At 50.7% G+C, this 20,986-nt stretch overlaps 2 protein-coding genes across 2 annotated transcripts in view; both read right to left on the minus strand.

Moving 5' to 3' along the window:
* The window catches only part of LOC119974468 (apolipoprotein Eb-like), a 141,607-nt gene extending 129,443 nt beyond the window's left edge, over positions 1–12,164 (minus strand). The window contains exon 1 of the mRNA XM_038813381.1: positions 12,010–12,164. Coding sequence (XP_038669309.1) covers positions 12,010–12,149 — 140 coding nt within the window. The 5' untranslated portion in view covers positions 12,150–12,164. The remainder of the gene's footprint in view (positions 1–12,009) is intronic.
* A 1,159-nt stretch (positions 12,165–13,323) lies between these two features.
* LOC119974895 (apolipoprotein A-IV-like) lies at positions 13,324–19,904 on the minus strand. Its single transcript, XM_038814229.1, has 4 exons — positions 19,809–19,904; positions 19,125–19,198; positions 17,327–17,480; positions 13,324–14,102 (listed from the first exon to the last, which is right to left on the minus strand). Exons 1-4 carry the CDS (start codon positions 19,853–19,855, stop codon positions 13,529–13,531), a joined length of 849 nt encoding a protein of 282 aa, XP_038670157.1. The 5' UTR covers positions 19,856–19,904; the 3' UTR covers positions 13,324–13,528.
* Between the last annotated feature and the right edge of the window lie 1,082 nt (positions 19,905–20,986).

Here is a 20,986-nt window from a genome sequence, read left to right on the forward strand (position 1 = left end):
CACTGTACCTTGGTACCCGTGGCATATAGCAGTGAATGTTGAGGGAGGGACCTGATTGAGGTGTACAAAGTTTTGAGCAACATAGATGGGTAGATAGGAAGGAACATTTCCCGTTAGGTAGAGGGTCGCTAATCAGGGGGTATAGATTGAAGGTAAGGAGCAGGAGATTTAGAGGCGATTTGAGGAGAAACCTTTTCACCCCGAGGGGTGATGGGAGTCTGGGCTCACTGTCTGAAAGGTGGCAGAGGTAAGAACCCTTACAACAGTTAAAGCACTTGAAACGCAAACAAGGCGATGGGCCAGCGCTGGAAATGGGATTAGGAATGCTTTTGAGCACTTTTCCTGATAGCGTTGCTCACAACTCCATTTCCCCACCATGGCGAGTGTCCCTTTTAGGGCAACAGCGAGTAATGGTCCCCTGGTCTAGGTGCCCAATTGGGGCTCAAGGGGCTGGATTCTCTGATTTTTAGGCTAGTCCCACGTCGGCTTGGGAATGGTGGTGTTTTACGACCAAACATTCGGCGTAAAATGGCGACCAATCCTCCGTTTCGCTGTGGGCTCTCAGCCGGCAGCGTAGAGCACCCGGCTTGAGCTGCCGATATGGCCTGGAGAATTGTGCCGGTCCATGGCCGCTCAGTGCACATCGGCGGCCTGCAACACAGCCTCTGTGACCCGCCTGCAACCTATGCCCCCCCCTTGGCCGACACACCTCCGAATCACCCCCAACAGTGCCTCCAGCCCCTGACAAAGTCCCCCTGCCCACGGTTCGGCCCTCCCCTTACTGTGACGCTCTGGACTGAGTCCGCAGCCGAGTTACTGACGGATGATAGCACATGCTGACGCCGTCGGGATCTCGTGGGTCGGGGGCGGAGCACTGGGGTGGGCCTCAGGCAACGTCCTGGGGCATCGATCGGTGAGCAGCGTACTCTTGGAGGGGGCGGACCATCGAGAAGCGTCACCTCCCCCGATTTGGACGGAAATGTGTATTCTCAGGCCGATCGGCGAATGTGATTTCGCCGTCGCGAAACAGAGAATGCTGCCCTAGGTTTTGAATCATCCTACCCGGTATAAAAAGAAACATTCAGACCAAATTCTTATTTCCCCATTTTACTGTTATAATGACCAGGCCAGTGATAGGAAGTACATAGATTTAATTAAGATAGCATAAAGTCTACCCACGGCAACAAACTATTTTACATTACACTGTCCCCATTGGGACAACCAACATGCCGCTCCCTACTCGGGGACTTTTCTGCTTGGTCTTACGAGCCCCAGCTGGGTGGGCTTCCACACATTAACAGGGAAAATCATGTTCACGTAGCCTCATGGGGAGATCATTATGGTTTTACATGGGCCTCCTGGGGGGTTATTACAACTGTCCTTTCTCCCTTCTCGGCCTGGTGAGAGACGCTCCAGGGCAGAGACATTTTGGAAGCGAGATACAACCTTTGCGATTGCTGTACAATTTCTTATTAATAAATACCTCTGTGTTCCCTAATGAGTTTTGTGAATTGCATCGTTACAGCCCGCTACCCGACAGAGAACCCACAGCTCCGCCGGGGGGCAGAGAATTCCAGAGATTTACCGCTCTCTGGGTGAAGACATTTCTCCTCATCTCAATTCAAAATGGCCGACCCCTTAATCACAAGACTGTGACCCCTGAACCCCTCACCCCAGCTTGAGACAGGACAAAACAATCTCACAGCATTGACCCCGTCAAAGGGCTCTAAGAATGTTGCTCCTTTCAATGAGCTCCCCTCTCATTCTTCTAAATTGATGTTGATTTGACATGTTGGATGGTCCGTCTGTCTCTCTTTAACCCCCCCCCCCCCCCCCCCCCCCCCCCCTTTCTTTCTCTCTCTCTTTCTCTCTCTCTCTCAGTCTGTGTGCTCAAGGCCCTGGGTTTTCAGAGTCCGTCTCTCCTGAGTCAGATTTGTTCCAGTCAGCTTGCATGATTCATCCACAATAAGCCAGCCTGATATGTAAAGACACAGCATAAACACATCAATAATCTTATCTCTGGCTGCTTAACTGAGAGCACAATCAGTTCAGGGTCAGAAGTTTACTTTTAATCTCCAACACTCCTTTGAACTTGAGCTCATGCCGAAAATCACGGACATTGGGAATTGTTCGAAATCCAAACGAGATATGAGAACTGCTGGACTCCAAGGAACTGGGAAAGATAGGAACAAGGCCGCACCATCCAGATCACGTCAACTTGCTGCGTTTAAAGTAAAAATTCTCCTTCTGCCCCCACCCCACCCCCCCCCCCCCCCCCCTGCTCCCCCCCCCCCCCCCCCCCCCCCCCCCCCACCCCACCCCCACTCTCTGGCTTGTTTCACATTTCTCTTCAATCTGAGTCACTCTAGTTACCCACCCTCCTGCCAACTGGAAACTCTTTCTCCTCATTTACTCTCTCCAAACCAGTCGCTACGAACATGGAATTCCCGGCTTAGGCTATGGGGGGATTGGTCGGTAGCGGGCGGAATCTCCTTTGGGATGTCTCATCTCTCCCATATTCAACTCAGGCGGTCCCAGCAATACCAGCAGAGCAATGGGAATCGAGGGGATGCTCAAGAGGTCCGAATCGGAGGAGCGCAGAGGTTACAGAGATAATGAAGGTTTAGGGGCTGGAGCAGGATACAGAGATAGGGAGGGTTGTAGGCGCTGGAGAAGTTTAGAGATGGGAAGGATTTTGGGTGCTGGCTCCTTCTTCTCCACACTGCCTGCTGTCTCTGCTCAGCCGGAGGCGCAGGCAGCAATGTTTGTTGACCGAGCAATTTAAGGTGGCACGGCAGCACAGTGGTTAGCACTGTTGTTTCACAGGGTTTGTTTCTGGCTTGGGTCACTGTCTGTGCGGAGTCTGCACGTTCCCCCCGTGTCTGCGTGGGATTGCTCCGGGTGCTCCAGTTTCCTCCCACAACTCCCAAAAGACGTGCTGTTAGGTAATTTGGACATTCTGAATTCTCCCTCTGTTTCGAACTGGAGCCGGAATGTGGCGATTAAGGGATTTTCACAGTAACTTCATTGCAGTGTTAATGTAAACCTACTTGTGACAATAAATATTCTTTTTTTTTTAAATAATTTTTATTCAAGTTTTTTAATAACAATAACAATAACAAATTTTCTCCCTGCAATTTAAAACAAACAAGGCGTGTTTCCACACCAAAACAAAACAAGAAAAGAAGCCCTGTGCCAACTCCCAAATCCCCCACCCGTTCTCCCTGGCGCAAAACGGTGATTGCCCCGTATCGGGGCCCAAACTGAGGCCTTCACTACCCCCCTATGCCGCCTCCACTGTCCCCAGATTTTTAGAGACGTAACCACCACCGGACTCGTGGAGTACTTTGCCAGGGGGAGTGGAAGTGGGGCCGTCACCAAGGCCTCCAGACTCGTACCCACACAGGATGCCACTTCCAGTCTCTTCCATGCGTCACCCTCCCCTTCCGTCACCCACTTGCGAATCATCGCCACGTTCGCCGCCCAATAATATCTACACAGGTTGGGCAGCGCCAGGCCCCTACCTCCCTTCTTCGCTCCAAAAATACCCTCTTTACTCTCGGGGCCTTCCGCGCCCACACAAACCCCAGAATCGACTTATTCACCCTTCTAAAAAAAAGCCTTCGGGATCAGCATGGGGAGGCACTGGAAAAAAACCAAAACCTCGGGAGCACCGTCATTTTAACCGACTGGACCCTGCCCGCCAATGAGAGCGGCAGCGCATCCCACCTCCTGAACACCTCCTCCATCTGCCCCACCAGCCTGGAAAAGTTAAGCCTATGCATGGCCCCCCAGGTCCTAGCCACCTGGACCCCAAGGTATCTAAAGCTCCTCTCAGCCCTCCTCAACGGGAGTTCACCTATCTCCCTCTCCTGACCCCCCGGGTGCAGGACAAATAGCTTACTTTTCCCCACATTTAGCTTATATACCGAAAAGTCCCCAAATTCCTCAAGTATCCTCAGCACCTCTGGCATCCCCTCAGGCGGGTCCGCGACATACAGCAGCAGATCATCTGCGTACAGCGACAACCGGTGCTCAACGCACGCTACGAGAGTAGACACTCCTGACCCCCTTTAGTCCATATCTACTGGAAGCCTGCGGACCCAGGGCAAAGCTAGAGGCTGTTGTTCCCTGATCCGGCAGTACCCTTATCCAGATAAGTATTTGGCCTATTAGTGGTAGGATTAGCCTAGTCTTATAGTTTTATATGCATGATTAGTAGATTATTGTAATATAATAAACGTGTCTTGTTTGAACTTACTAACTGGTGTATGGATTTATTGCTTTGAACTTGAACTTGAAACTTGTGGCGGTATCTGAACGATACCTGGCAACTCCAAAGCTAAGGAACGAAACAGAGCCAAATTGAGTGTTAAGCACACTCACCCAGAAGGTGCAACAACGTGATCCAGAGGCGAGCCGGCTGTAGAAGGCCAAACTTCACCCCCTTCCTGTGGAGCACTCCCTTCGCTCGATTGAAGCCAGCCCTTCTCCTCGCCACCTCCGCGCTCCAGTCCTGAAAAATCCAAACGTCCATGCTCTCCCACCTGCTGCTCCTCTCCTTCTTCGCCCACCTCAACACGCAGTCCCGGTCAACCAAGCGGTGAAAACGGACCAGCACCACCCTGGGTGGTTCGTTCGGCCTGGGCTTCCGCTGCAGCACTCGATGAGCGCCTTCCAGCTCCGGGGGACCACGAAACGACCCAGCACCCATCAGCGAGTTTAACATTAGGACCACATAGGCTGCCAAATCCGAACATTCCAGCCCCTCCGAGAGGCCCAAAATCCGTAGATTCTTCCGGCGGGAACGGTTCTCCATCTCCTCCATCCCCGCCTGCCATTTCTTGTGCAGTGCCTCGTGCGACTCCACTTTCCCTGCCAGGCCCAAAAGCTCATCCTCATTCTCCAACGCCTTGTGCCGCAGCTCCCGAATCTCCCCGGCCTGAGCCGTCTGCGTCGCCACCAGTTTGTCCAGCGAGGCCTTAAACGGCTCCAAAATCTCGGCTTTGAGCTCCTTGTAGGAGCGCTGAAGCAGCTCCTGCTGCTCCCGCGCCCACAGCTGCCACGCTGCTGCTGCTTCCCCGCCTGCCGCCATCTTGCCTTTACTGCCTCTCGCCGTTCTCTGAGGTAAATCCGATTTTTGGACCGCTCCACTGCGAGTCCAGTCCATCCACCGGCTGCTGGGCACACTGGCTGTGTTCCCCCCCCCCCCCCCCCCCCCCCCCCCCCCCCCCCGGGGGGAAAAGTCGAAACAGTGCCATTGCGGGCTCTTAAAAAAGCCCGAAAGTCCAAAAAAAAGCGGGAGCTGCCGAACGTGCGGCTTAGCTCTGCATTGCCGCCACCGAAAGTCACAATAAATATTCTTATTATTCAGCTAGCCTGCACTTCTTAAAGGCAGGTTGTCCTTCATAATGGGAAACTAGACCCTGTGGAAGATTTCTGCAATTTAACTGGTTGCGATGTGAAGAACAGAGTGGAGAGAGGAATAAATGTGGCACTTGAAACAAATTGGTGATGTGGGCAGAAGTGGAGATGCCATTGTTCCCTGGAGTGGCATGGAGGCAGGAGATCATCTTGTGGGGGGTTGGATGCAGTTGGCCAGAGAGGACAACTCCTACAGTCCTGTCTAAAGGATCTGGCAGCAGGGCTGGCACAGGTTCAATGACCTCACAAGGGTGGCGAAGGTCAGTAAATGCATCCTCACGTGATGCCTCCTGGCCACTATAGCACCAATCTCTCACATTGCTCAATATGCTACACCAAACCCCATCTCTCACCCTGCTGCACTTCCTGGAATGTAGGACTCATGATGAATGGTCAAACAACCTCATATGCCCAGCAATGCTGTCAGCCTCACACCCATATCCCACTACTATGGCATGGCAAGCACTGGATCTTCTACATCCCTCACCCCAGCCGTACGGTTATGATTTCCTCTTTTCAGACACTCAAGATGTACCAGTCGGAGCAGCCCCAGGGGCAGCGGGGTGTAGCAGCACAGCCTTTGACGAAGGGGCCCTGTCACTTAACCTGACACTGACTGCTCCCCCGCACCCCCAGCTCAGACGCTGCCACAGCCCGTACATTGGAGACTGGCATAGAGTCGAGGTCAGCGTATGATGAGCCACTCGGGCATTGGCTGCCACAGCCAAAGGCAGTCTGAAAGGATAGGCCTCAGGAGATTTCTGTTAGGGACGGGGTTCAGTGCCGGGGCACAGTGTTGCCTCCTCACTCTGGCGGCCCTGAGGAGCTCGGGCAGTTTCCTCCTGCACTACCGACTGGTCCGGTTGATATTGCTGGTGGTGCCATCCGCCTCTGCCACCTGCATCCATGCATGGCGAACGGCGGCTGTAGGCGGCCTCCTTCCCAGGAGAGGGTACAGAGTCACCCGTCTCTCCTCCACAGCATCTAGGAGGGTCTCCAGCTCGGCATTCGTAAATCATGGTGCTGTTCGCCCCAATGCCATCTTGTTGACTAGGATGGTGTGTGTGGGGAGTGAAGTGTGTATATGCAGCTACAGCTTGTCAGCCTCCTGAGTGTCATAGAACTTACAGTGCAGAGGGAGACCATTCAGCCCATCGAGTCTGCACCGGTCCTTGGAATCAATCGCGAATGTGGTGACGGTTCTATCCCCTCAACCGTTACTGAATCAGTCCAGGTGCAGCACCAGTTTTGCTGTCACGGACATTCACAAATCCTGCGCCGGCGTTAACACTTAGGGCTGGATTCTCCATTACCCAACACCGATATCGTAATCGCCGATCAGATGCAGAATGGGCTCTGTTCCCAAATCGTCGCTTCCGAATTGGTGTCATCGCACACACGCTGCTGCCGCCGCTGCAACAGCCTTGGCACATCATCAGCGGGCCTTCCTGCGATGCTCCGCCGCCGATGGCCCAAGTTCCCGACAGCACGGGACGCGTGTGATCTCAGCAGTCGGGAACACGGGGTGGGGGCTGCGGACTGACCAGCACCACCACAGTCGGCCAGGATCCATGCCACTGGCCGGGGGTGGTGGGGGGGGGGGGGGGGGGGGGGGGGGGGGGGCTTCAGGAAGGTCTGGGGAGACTGGTGGGGGGTGGCCAGGGGCAGGCCACGTAGTAGCCTGTTGGGTCGCGGATGGCGGGTCTGGTATCCGCACAGCCTTCTCCTCCAGACATACAATCCTCCCTACTTCTTAACCTCCAGCCCCTACAACACTCCCTATTGCTGTAACCTCCTCCAGCCCCTACAACCCTCCCTAACTCTATAACCTCCTCAAGGCCCTTTGATCTCTCTATCTCTATAAGACCATAAGACAGAGGAGCAGAATTAGGTCGAATGGCCCATTGCGTCGGCTACACCATCAATCATGGCTGATATGTTTCTCATACCCATTCTTCTGTCTTCACCCTGTAACCCTTGATCCCCTTAATCAAGAACATATCTATCTCTGTCTTAAAGACACTCCGTGATTTGGCCTCCACAGCCTTATGTGACCATGAGATCCACAGATTCACCACCCTCTGGCTGAAGAAATTCCTCCTCATCTCAGTTGTAATGGAGATGAGGCTGTGCCCATGGGTTCTAGTTTTTCCTACTAGTGGAAACATCCTCTCCATGTCCACTCTTTCTACGTCTCTCATTATCCTGTAAGCTTCAATAATATCGCACTGACAATATCCCCTACACTCTGCCCGATCCCTGTCAACTCCTCCAGCCTTCTGCCCCATCTCTGTAAACTCCTCCAGCCCCTACAACCCTCCCTCTCTCTGAAACATCCTCCAGCCCTACAGTCCGCCCTATCTCTGGAACTGCCTCGAGCACCTTTAGTTCTCCCAATCTCTGTAACATCCTCCAGTCCCAAAAACCATCCCTATCTCTGTAACTTCCTCCAGCCCCTACAACCCTCCCTATCTCTGAAACCACCTCCAGTCCCTACAACACTCCCTATCTCCGTAACCTCCTCCAGCCCCTACAATCCTCCCTATCTCTGTAACCACTTCCAGCCCCTACAACCCTCCCTATCTCTGTAACCACCTCCAGTCCCCACAACCCTCCCTATCTCTGTAACACTCTCCAGTCCCTACAACCCTCCCTATCTCTGTAACCACCTCCAGTCCCTACAACCCTCCCTATCTCTGTAACACCCTCCAGTCCCTACAACTCTCCCTATCTCTGTAACCACCTCCAGCCCCTACAACCCTCCCTATCTCTGTAACTTCCTCCAGCCCCAACAACCCTCCCTATCTCTGTAACCACCTCCAGCCCCTACAACCCTCCCTATTTCTGTAACCACCTCCAGCCCCGACAACCCTCGCGTTCTCTAGATGCTCCTGTAGCACCTACAACCCTTCCTATCTCATTCACCACCTCCAGTCCCTACAACCCTCCCTATCTCTGTAACACCCTACAGCCCCTACAACCTTCCCTATCTCTGTAACCTCCTCCAGCTCCTATAACCATCCCTATTTCTGTCACCTTCTCCAGTCCCTACAAGCCTCCCTATTTCTGTAACTTCCTCCAGCCCCTACAACCCTCCCGATCTCTGGAACCACCTCCAGCCCCTACAACCCTCCCTATCTCTGTAACACCCTCCAGTCCCTACACCCCTCCCTATTTCTGTAACCTCCTCCAGCCCCTACAACCCTCCCTATCTCTGGATCCTCCTGTGGCACCTACAACCCTTCCTATCTCTGTAACCACCTCCAGCCCCCACAACCCTCCCTATCTCTGTAACACCCTACAGTCCCTACAACCCTCCCTATCTCTGTAACTTCCTCCAGCCCCTACAACCTTCCCTATCTCTGTAACCTCCTCCAGCTCCTATAACCCTCACTATTTCTGTCACCTTCTCCAGCCCCGACAACCCTCCGTATCTCTGTAACCACCTCCAGCCCCTACAACCCTCCCTATCTCTGTAACACCCTCCAGTCCCTACAACCCTCCCTATCTCTGTAACCACCTCCAGCCCCTACAACCCTCCCTATCGCTGTAACCACCTCCAGCCCCTACAACCCTCCCTATCTCTGTAACACCCTCCAGTCCCTACAACCCTCCCTATCTCTGTAACTTCCTCCAGCCCCTACAACCCTCCCTATCTCTGTAAACACCTCCAGCCCCTACAACCCTCCCTATCTCTGTAACCACCTCCAGTCCTATAACCCTCCCTATCTCTGTAACACCCTCCAGTCCCTACACCCCTCCCTATCTCGGTAACGTCCTCCAGCCCCTACAACTCTCCCTATCTCTGGAACCTCCTGTAGCACCTACTGCACTTCCTATCTCTGTAACCACCTCCAGCCACTACAACCCTCCCTATCTCTGTAACCTCCTCCAGCTGATATAACCCTCCCTATTTCTGTAACCACCTCCAGCCCCTTCAACCCTCCGTATCACTGTAACATTCTCCCGCCCCTTCAACCTTCCCTATCTCTGTAACCTCCTCCAGCCCCTACAACCTCCCTACCTGTGTAACCTCCTCCAGACTCTCCAATCTGCCTTAGTTCTGTAAACCCCTCCAGCCCCTACAAGCCTCCCTATTTCTGTAACTTCCTCCAGCCCCTACAACCCTCCCTATCAATGGAACCTCCTGTAGCACCTACAACCTTTCCTATCTCTGTAACCTCCTCCAGTCCCTACAACCCTCCCTATTTCTGTAACACCCTCCTGTCCCGACAACACTCCGTATCTCTGTAACCACCTCCAGCCCCTACAACCCTCCCTATCTCTGTAACACCCTCCAGTCCCTACACACCTCCCTATCTCTGTAACTTCCTCCAGCCCCTACAACCCTCCCTATCTCTGTAACCACCTCCAGCCCGTACAACCCTCCCTATCTCTGTAACACCCTCCAGTCCCTACACCCCTCCCTATTTCTGTATCCTCCTCCAGCCCCTACAACCCTCCCTATCTCTGTAACCACCTCCAGCCCCTACAACCCTCCCTATCTCTGTAACTTCCTCCAGCCCCTACAACCTTCCCTATCTCTGTAACCTCCTCCAGCTCCTATAACCCTCCCTATTTCTGTAACCTTCTCCAGCCCCGACAACCCTCCGTATCTCTGTAACCACCTCCAGTCCCTACAACCCTCCCTATCTCTGTAACTTCCTCCAGTCCCAACAACCCTCCCTATCTCTGTAACCACCTCCAGCCCCTATGACCCTCCCTATCTCTGTAACACCCTCCAGTCCCTACAACCCTCCCTATTTCTGTAACCTTCTCCAACCCCGACAAACCTCCGTATCTCTGTAACCACCTCCAGCCACTACAACCCTCCCTATCTCTTTAACACCCTCCAGTCCCTACAACCCTCCCCATATCTGTAACTTCCTCCAGCCCCTACAACCCTCCCTATCTCTGTAACCACCTCCAGCCCCTACAACGCTCCCTATCTCTGTAACACCCTCCAGTCCCTACAACCCTCCCTATCTCTGTAACTTCCTCCAGCCCCTACAACCCTCCCTATCTCTGTAACCACGTCCAGCCCCTACAACCCTCCCTATCTCTGTAACACCCTCCAGTCCCTACAACCCTCCCTATCTCTGTAACTTCCTCCAGCCCCTTCAACCCTCCCTATCTCTGGAACCTCCTGTAGCACCTACAACCTTTCCTATCTCTGTAACCTCCTCCAGCCCCCTACAACCCTCCCTATCTCTGTAACCTCCTCCAGCCCCTAAAACCTTCCCTATCTCAGTGCCTCCTCCAGCCCCTCCAACCTTCACTATCTCTGAAACTGCCTCCAGCCCCTACAACCCTCCCTATCTCTGTAACCACCTCCAGCCCCTACGACCCTCCCTATCTCTGTAACACCCTCCAGTCCCTACAACCCTCCCTATTTCTGTAACCTTCTCCAACCCCGACAAACCTCCGTATCCCTGTAACCACCTCCAGCCCCTACAACCCTCCCTATCTCTTTAACACTCTCCAGTCCCTACAACCCTCCCTATCTCTGTAACCTCCTCCAGCCCCTACAACGCTCCCTATCTCTGTAACACCCTCCAGTCCCTACAATCCTCCCTATCTCTGTAACTTCCTCCAGCCCCTACAACCCTCCCTATCTCTGTAACCACCTCCAGCCCCTACAACCCTCCCTATCTCTGTAACCACCTCCAGTTCCGACAACCCTCCCTACCTCTGTAACACACTCCAGTCCCTACAACCCTCCCTATCTCTGTAACTTCCTCCAGCCCCTACAACCCTCCCTATCTCTGGAACCTCCTCCAGCTCCTATAAACCTCCCTATTTCTGTAACCACCTCCAGCCCCTTCAACCCTCCGTATCACTGTAACATTCTCCCGCCCCTTCAACCTTCCCTATCTCTGTAACCACCTCCAGCCCCTAAAACCCTCCCTATCTCAGTGCCTCCTCCAGTCCCTACAACCTTCCCTATCTCTGAAACTGCCTCCAGCCCCTACAACCCTCCCTATCTCTGTAATCTCCTTCAGCCCTACTACCCTCCCTTTCTCTGTAACCTCCAGCCATCCCTATCTCTGAAACTGCCTCCAGCCCCTACAACCCTCCCTTTCTCTATAACTTCCTCCAGTCCCTACAATCCTCGCTATGTCTGTAACCTCCTCCAGCCCTTACAGCCCTCCCTATCTCTGTATCCTCCTCCAGCCCTTACAACCTTCCCTATCTCTGTATCCTCCTCCAGCCCTTACAACCCTCCCTATCTGTGTAACTTCCTCTAGTCCCTACAACCCTCCCTATCTCTGTAACCTCCTCCAGCCCCTCTAACCTTTCTTAGTTCTGAAACCTCCTCCAGCCCTACCATCTTCCCTATCTCTGTAACCTCCTCCAGTACCTACAACCCTCCCTAGCTGTGTAACTTCCTCTAGCCCCTACAACCCTCCCAACCGTGTAACTTCCTCTAGCCCCTACAACCCTCCCTATCTGAGTAACCTCCTCCAGTCCCCAACAGTGCTCTCTATCTCTGTAACGGTTCCTGGCAGTATTCAGAACCCACCGCAACACATTCCAAAACTTCCCGTCACTTTCTAACAGGAATAGAAATCCTGAAAGGATTACCTCGTCCGATACTTGTGCGCCCGGACCATTAAGTAAAGGCTGCTGCTGTGGGCTCCAGCCTGTGGCTTGGCACTTGTTGCAATGCAGAGTGAAGGTTTCGCATCCGCCTGCGTTTGCCCGAATGCGCAGTCTGGCACCATGCCAGTTGGTCGGCGAGTGTGACAAGTATCTCATGTGGGATTACCAAGTGCATTTACCGAGGGAGCAAATGGACAACTTTGTATGCTGCTCGTTCTCCGGCATGTCAAACAGTCCTATTTTTAAAAGTTACACAAGGCCCATTGTTGAATTTCTGGCTCGAGGTGATCGGACTTACGAACGAGCATGTGAACAAGGTCAACAGCAATCGGAGACCAGGACCGAAATTGATCCTGGGTAATGGGCATGCTGGCACACTCAAACAACCAAACTTGTGTCTCTGTCTGAACAAAGAAGTCTCCACTTCAGTGGGAAAACTCTTCAACCCCAACTCCCATCACCCGGATCTCTGGCACAAACACCCCAAACAAAATATGCAATGTTAGTGAGGAGAGAAGGCACCATCCCACCAGTAAGACACAGAACGGCTACACACAGGAGGCAGCCCAAACATCTGCTTCATAAAACTCAGAAATAGTGTGTAAACAATGGAGGAATTTGATGAACTCAGACTGACAGCAGATGATCTATGAACTTTTATCAAACGTGGAATGAATTAAACCTTTCATCTTTATTCTGTAATTAATGGAATCTGCATTTTGCTATGTGTTGTAATTATTTGTATACAGAAATGTTCTTGTTGTGCAATCCTTTCCTTATTTTACACTGTATTTTTATTTTAATGCTTGTCTGTAACTGTTATCAATTTTGATTAGTTGTAACGCCGTCACAATTCATGCCACCAAGGTGGTTTTTCAATAAACTAAGCGTCTATTTATCTCTAGGATATCAGAACGTTCGGGGAACCTCTGGGGACGCCCTCAGTGTGGGTCCTTCCCTTACCAGAATGCACTCAGGAAGCAGCCAATGGCACTCAGATAGATGGGGTCGTCATCACAAATTGTTACCCCACCCCACTCCAACATGTATATTACAACACACAAGGTATCCAGAATGTGCGTGATGGGTGAGATAGACTGATGGGTGGAATGGAAATGGGGGAGGGTGGAAATAGGTCTATCATTGTTCACTCGTAACCCCATCCTGGCTAAGGCAACATGCTTGAGGGATCAGAGTTGATGGCACCATGGTCTGCCAGCACTGAGATTTGCTGAGGGAAAACTGATTACCTCAGAAACTGAAAAGGGAAGAGGGTGAAAAAGAAGGTAATCCACATTTATGAGATACTAGCACAAAATTTATTTCAAATAGGTACAGAGGTCACACTTAGCTGCAGAGCATGAGGAGAATTTATAACACCACGAGTGGGGAACACCCCACCTGCCCCCAGGGTGAGAAGCAGTATGTTCAGACAGTTGAGAGAGAAATGGGAAAAGGAATCTCAAGGACATTACTTCATTTATTCAGTGGAGAGTGGGAGTTAGACCTCCTCTTCTGTGTTATCCCACACAGAATTCAGCCTTTCCCGCACTTGTTGATCATAGTTTTGCATTCTGTCACTCAGGTCCTCAGCGTAGGGGACTAGGTTTTTCTGCAGTTCTTGGGCCTGCTGGACAATCTTGACCTGAAGCTCGGACACGAAGGGAATGAGCCCCTGACGGAACTGCTCAATGCCCTGGTTCACCTTCGATTGGATCTCCTCAGAATAAGGAGCTGTCTTCTCCCGGAGGGTCTCCATGCTGAGCTGAACCATCTCCTGGAGCTCCTCGACGCCAGCGGAGAGGTCACGGCGGATGGTCCCGGCATTGAGGTCGACCTGTTCACTGAGAGTCTCCCGCAGGTTCTGGAGGCCCAGGTTGATCTTCTCGTTCAGCTGCTCGGCATATGGCGATATATTGTGGTTAACGTCCTGCAGGTTCTGCACAATCTGCTGCCTCATCATCTCAGCGTTGGTGTTCAGCTTGTCCACCAGGTCCTGGGCGAGAGGGTTCATCACATTGCTGAACTCAAGAGCGTAGAGGTTGGCTTTGTCCATGCTCTGCAAGATCCGGTCACTTGATTCAAGAGAAGTGGGCAAGAGCAATTAGTATCTCAATGGGTTCATTCATCAATTCATTAGTTAATGCATTCATTTGTTCCATTATTTCATCAATTTATTTGTTAAATCGCTACCTAATGAAACAATTGGCAAGGAAATAATTTCTCAACAGATTAAAACAATTAGAATGGCCCAACTAAAGATGGCACCTCCAACAGTGCAGCACTCCCTCAGTACTGACCATCTGACAGAGCAGCACTCCCTCAGTACTGACCCTCTGACAGTGCAGCGCTCCCTCAGTACTGACCCTCTGACAGTGCAGCACTCCCTCAGTTCTGACCCTATGACCATGCAGCACTCACTCAGTACTGACCCTCTGACAGTGCAGCACTCCCTCAGTACTGACCCTCTGACAGTGCAGCACTCCCTCAGTACTGATCCTCTGACAGTGCAGCGCTCCCTCAGTACGGACACTCTGACAGTGCAGCACTCCCTCAGTACTGACCCTCTGACAGTGCAGCACTCCCTCAGTACTGACCCTCTGACAGTGCAGCACTCCCTCAGTACTGACCCTCTGACAGTGCAGCACTCCCTCAGTACTGACCCTCTGACCGTGCAGCGCTCCCTCAGTACTGACCCTCTGACAGTGCAGCACTCTCTCAGTACTGACCCTCTGACAGTGCAGCACTCCCTCAGTACTGACCCTCTGACAGTGCAGCACTCCCTCAGTACTGACCCTCTGACAGTGCAGCACTCCCTCAGTACTGACCCTCTGACAGTGCTGCACTCCCTCAGTACTGACCCTCTGACAGTACAGCTCTCCCTCAGTACTGACCCTCTGACAGTGCAGCACTGTCTCAGTACTGACCCTCTGACAGTGCAGCACTCCCTCAGTACTGACCCTCTGACAGTGCAGCACTCCCTCAGTACTGACCCTCTGACAGTGCAGCACTCCCTCAGTACTGACCCTCTGACAGTGCGGCACTCCCTCAGTACTGACCCTCTGACAGTGCAGCATTCTCTCAGTACTGACCCTCTGACAGTGCAGCACTCCCTCAGTTCTGACCCTATGACCATGCAGCGCTCCCTCAGTACTGATTTGGTGAGTTGGAATTTTATGGGATACTCAGGAGGCTAGAGAGATAGGTTTCGATTGGAGTTTTGGGGGATTAGCAGAATGGTCTTCAATGGAAAATTAAGATATTAGAGGGATGACCTTCAATGAGAGAGTTAGGGAAGTAGAGGGATGACCTTCAATGAGAGAGTTAGGGAAGTAGAGGGATGGCCTTCGATGAGAGAGTTAGGGAAGTAGAGGGATGACCTTCAATGAGAGAGTTAGGTAAGTAGAGGGATGGCCTTCAATGAGAGAGTTAGGGAAGTAGAGGGATGGCCTTCAATGAGAGAGTTAGGGAAGTAGAGGGATGGCCTTCAATGAGAGAGTTAGGGAAGTAGAGGGATGGCCTTCAATGAGAGAGTTAGGGAAGTAGAGGGATGGTCTTCGATGAGAGAGTTAGGGAAGTAGAGGGATGGCCTTCGATGAGAGAGTTAGGGAAGTAGAGGGATGTCCTTCGATGAGAGAGTTAGGGAAGTAGAGGGATGGCCTTCGATGCAGAGTTAGGGAAGTAGAGGGATGGCCTTCGATGAGAGAGTTAGGGAAGTAGAGGGATGACCTTCGATGAGAGAGTTAGGGAAGTAGAGGGATGGCCTTCGATGAGAGAGTTAGGGAAGTAGAGGGATGGCCTTCGATGAGAGAGTTAGGGAAGTAGAGGGATGGCCTTCAATGAGAGAGTTAGGGAAGTAGAGGAATGGCCTTCGATGAGAGAGTTAGGGAAGTAGAGGGATGACCTTCGATGAGAGAGTTAGGGAAGTAGAGGGATGGCCTTCGATGAGAGAGTTAGGGAAGTAGAGGGATGGCCTTCGATGAGAGAGTTAGGGAAGTAGAGGGATGGCCTTCGATGAGAGAGTTAGGGAAGTAGAGGGATGGCCTTCGATGAGAGAGTTAGGGAAGTAGAGGGATGGCCTTCGATGAGAGAGTTAGGGAAGTAGAGGGATGGCCTTCAATGAGAGAGTTAGGGAAGTAGAGGGATGGCCTTCGATGAGAGAGTTAGAGAAGTAGAGGGATGGCCTTCAATGAGAGAGTTAGGGAAGTAGAGGGATGACCTTCAATGAGAGAGTTAGGGAAGTAGAGGGATGACCTTCAATGCAGAGTTAGGGAAGTAGAGGGATGGCCTTCGATGCAGAGTTAAAGGATTGGAGGGCTGGCCTCGAATGGGAGAGTTAGGAGATTGGAGGGATGATATTCAATGGTGTGTTCAGAGGATTAGAGGAATGGTCTTTGATGGGAGAGTTAGGGGATTATATTTCTTTTATTCGTTCATGGGACATGGGTATCACAAGCTGTGCCAGCATTTATTGCCCATCCCTAATTGCCGTTAAGAGTCAACCACAATGCTGTGGTCTGGAGTCACATGGAAGACAAAACAGGTAAAGTCGGCAGATTTCCTTCCCTAATGGGCATTAGTGAACCAGATAGGATTTTACGATAATCGACAATGGTTTCATAGTCACCATTAGACGTTTAATTCCAGATTTTTATTTGATTAAAATTTCACCATCCGCAATGGCAGGATTTGAACTTGGGTCCCCAGAGCTTTACTCTGGCTCTCTGGTTTACTAGTCCTGTGCCAATACCACTATGCTACCACCTCCTCATTAGAGGGGATGGGGTCTTCAATGTGAAAATGAGGAGATTAGGTGGATTGTCTTCGATGGGGGTTTTAGGGGATTAGAGGGATGGGAGTTTCAGTGCTTAGAGAGATAGTCTTTAATGGCGGGGTTAGGGGATTAGAGGGCTGGTCTTCAATGGGAAGGTTAGGGGATTAGAGGGATGGTCTTTGCTGGGAGAGTTAGGAGATTACAGGTGTGGTATTCAATGGCAGAGTTGGGGATTAGAAGGGTAGTTTTCAATGGGAAAGTTAAGAATCTAGAGGGTGAATGTGGATGGTGGAGTTTGGGGATTAGAGTGGTGGATGTGGATGGAGCATTAGGGGAATAGAGGGATGGTGTTCAATGGCAGAGTTAGGTGATTAGAGGGATGGTCTTTGATGGGGGAGTTAGGGCATTATGGGGCAATGTTTAATGGCAGATTTAAGGGATTAGAGGTAGATGTGGATGGGGTGAATGAGTCTTTCTCCTTTCCGTATTTTCACTTTTCAGTTTGTGATGGTAAACTGGACGTACTTGATTTTCGCTCCCAGTTCAGACTGCTTGATGGTCTCAAGTTTTTCCTGAGCGATATCAGTTGCTTGGCTGACATAGTCCCAAAATGCAGCTTTGGCTTCCTCAAACCTGGTGCGGTGTTCCTGTTGCCATGGAAACGTAAAGGCCTGAGACCCTGGGGGGAATGGAAAGATCATTCAGAAGGAGATGGAGACTGGAGAGGACCAATAAACAATTTGCATTTATATAGTGCCTTTGACATTGTAAAACACCGTGCAGTTTCACAGGTGTGATTATCAAACACATTCTGACCCTGAGCCAAGCATGGAGGCATTAGGGACAGGTCACCAAAAGCTTGGTCAAAGAGACATTTTTCAGGAGCATCTTAAAGTAGAGAGAGAGAGAGAGAAAGAGTTGGAGAGGTTAGGGAGTGAAGCTGACCTGTTTGTGGTGCTTATTCATCCTGGAAAAATGTTGGTCACGACACTAGCTCTGCTCTCAACCAAGACTCGAGAAAGTCACATGAGGGAAGAGATGTGCTGACTCAGATAAACAAAGGCAATTTGATCTAGTTTTGTCCAATTTGCCATTACTTTTAGGTTGAGAGAGTTAAGTTGTTTATCAGCAGCAGCCGCACAAGCCTGGCCACTATCAGATTACCCCACTTTGTCCTGTTTAAAGTACCTGGCACCCGAAGATTGTCTTGCATTTTTATCACATCATTCGCAACCTCGGGGTACCGCACATGGCTTGGTGTGCTTCTGCTAAAGTGTGGTCACTGTGATAATGGAGGAAACATCAGCAGCTAATTTTTACACAGCAGGATCCCACAAACACCCATGTGATAGTGGTCCAGGTCATCTGTGTTTTGTTCAATGTTGGTTTAGGGATGAATATTGCTCAAAGGACACTAGGGAGAACAACCCCCCCCCCCCCCCCCCCCCCCCCCCCCCGACCCCTACTGGTCCCTCTTTCCCCCACCCCTCCCCACGCCAACCCGCTGCTCTTCTTCCAAATAATGGCCTTGTCGTCTTTTGAGTCTGAGGGCACTTGTCATCTCATCCAAATGAGGGCACTACTGATGGCACAGCACTCCCTCGGTGCTGACACTGGGTGCACTGGCCTGGGTCTCGTGCTCAAGTGGCAGAGGGTGAGCGAAAAGCCTTCCAACCCGAGCAGGTCTCAGGGTGAGCATTGTTCAATTTATAATAAGAATAATAATGATAACCTTTATTGTCACAAGTAGGCTTACATTAACCACCGCAATAAAGTTACTGTAAAAAGCCCCTGGTCACCAAATTCCAGCTCCTGTTTGGGTACACTGAGGGAGAATTCAGAATGTCCAATTCACCTAACAGCACGTCTTTCAGGCCTTGTGGGAGGAAACCGGAGCACCCGGAGGAAACCTACGCAGACACAGGGAGAACATGCAAACTCCGCACAGACAGTGCCCAAGCCTCTAGCAGTTTCATTCAACTGATGATTTGCTCGACCAATTCACAGAGCAATTTAAGAGCCAACATGATCGCTGTGGGCCAGGAGCCACGTGTAGGCCAGACCTGGTAAGGCTGGCAGATTTCCCTCCCTGAAGGACATTAGTGAGCCAGAAGGGTTTTTACAATTGATGGTCATTATTAATGAGACCATGTTTTTCATTCTAAATTTAACTTCCAATTGTGCTTAAGTGCCCCGGCTGCCTTGATGGGATTTGAACTCACACTTTAAGAGCATTAATGTGGATCTCTGCATTGTCAGCACGGTAACATTACCACATAGCTGCCATCCCCTCGCCAGAACAGGACCCCCCAGTGATACTCACCAGTCAGGACTGTCAATGCCAGGACGATGCTGATCAACTTCATGGTGTTGGGGGCTTTGGGTTCAATTGCAAAACTAGAAAAGATTCAAAAATAGAAAGCGACATGAATATTTTTCACCTCAATATCCAAAGAAGCAGACTAGAATGCCTGATCACAGTCCAAAGCAAGCCACTTGATATTAGAATTACCCTTATAATCGGACAACACTGTCCCACCTGAGGAAGGAGCCGTGCTCCGAAAGCTCGTGTTTGAAACAAACCTGTTGGACTTTAACCTGGCGTTGTAAGGCTTCTTACTGTGCTCACCCCAGTCCAACGCCGGCATCTCCACACCATTGGAAATGGTATTGGTTGAGAGGACAGACTGAAATCTGATACCTTTTTTCTTGGACCGTTTACAAGTTGAGAGCAGCTCCGACCAATGTGCCCTCCCAGCATTTCCACTGCCCAGTTCCCACTTCAAATCAGTAATGTGTAAAAAACACCCGCAATTTTTCTGATTAACCTTCACCACTGGCGCAGCACAAGGCAAATACATAACTAACCATTGGGACAGGGCAGTACTCTCAAATCATTACGACGGATTGAATCACAAGAAACATGGCCTTCACTACAAGTCAAAACAGAATACTACATCATTGGCTCAGCTCAGAATCACAAAGTACTCTTCACATAAACACTCACCTTCTTAGATTAGCAGCTCTGAGGAAGACTGGCAATCTGCTTTGCATAGGCTATATATATATAGGCATCTCTCGTGGGTGATAAAGGTGTGCTGCTATTCCGTTGGAATCTTAAAGTCCAACCACTTCACTACTCTTTGACCTCAACTTCCAGCACCATTTATGACCCTCTCCCACTGCCTTGTTGTAACTCAAAGGCTGGGAACAAACTGTAAAATGATTGGTTTCGGGTAATTAGGGGACATTTATTCTTATAAATAGACCGCTGATTAAAAACGTGTTGTAATATTTAGACAGGTTTAGAATTAGCTTTGTATAATCACTGTGACTTTTCAGAAAGATGTTTGATAGTCTGGCAAGGTGGTGTGAACATTGTTTTTGTACTTTACACTATGACCAAAACTGTCTTTATATCAGTCAAAGGGGGAAACAGGGTGCTAGTCCCGATATGGTTTGATGAATTCCCACAACGTGAGGTTGCTTAGGCCCTTACGCACAGGACGAGGGTGTACTGCTGATCGCAACCTGAAATTCTCATCGGCACACCCGGGAACAGCCTGGAGCAGAGCTCGAACTCGATACCTTCTGACTCAGAGACAGCAATGCTAACTACTGAGGCAAATGCTGGATCCTCAGCTACCAGAGAAAAGAAACTTGCATGAATAGTAAACAATGAACATTCACATTTGAGAATTTACCAACAAGGGGATGGGCATGATCACCATAATCAACACATATCCAAAACACTGACTAAGATTGGTTAATTCACCAGGCACTGTGGTTTAAATGTGGGATTTTGCTGTTCTGTATCGCTCAATCCCACTGCCTGCAATCTATTAAAATGCTTTTGGACATCGATCGATGTTTCTGGTGGTTTATCAATGCAGGCTCTGTTTAACAAAAAAACAAGTGTATTATTCTGTTGCCACTGAGTAGTTAACAATGTGTATTATTCTGCTATGATGTGGAGATGCCGGCGTTGGACTGGGGTGAGCACAGTAAGAAGTCTTACAACACCAGGTTAAAGTCCAACAGGTTTGTTTCAAACACGAGCTTTCGGAGCACGGCTCCTTCTTCAGGTGAATGGAAAGGCTTGTTCCAGAAATGTTTATATAGACACAGTCAGAGATGCCCCGGAATGCGAGCACCTGCAGGCAATCAAATCATCAAAGATGCAGA

The sequence above is a fragment of the Scyliorhinus canicula genome, chromosome 12, assembly GCF_902713615.1.
Source record: "Scyliorhinus canicula chromosome 12, sScyCan1.1, whole genome shotgun sequence".
Taxonomy (NCBI): Eukaryota; Metazoa; Chordata; class Chondrichthyes; order Carcharhiniformes; family Scyliorhinidae; genus Scyliorhinus; species Scyliorhinus canicula.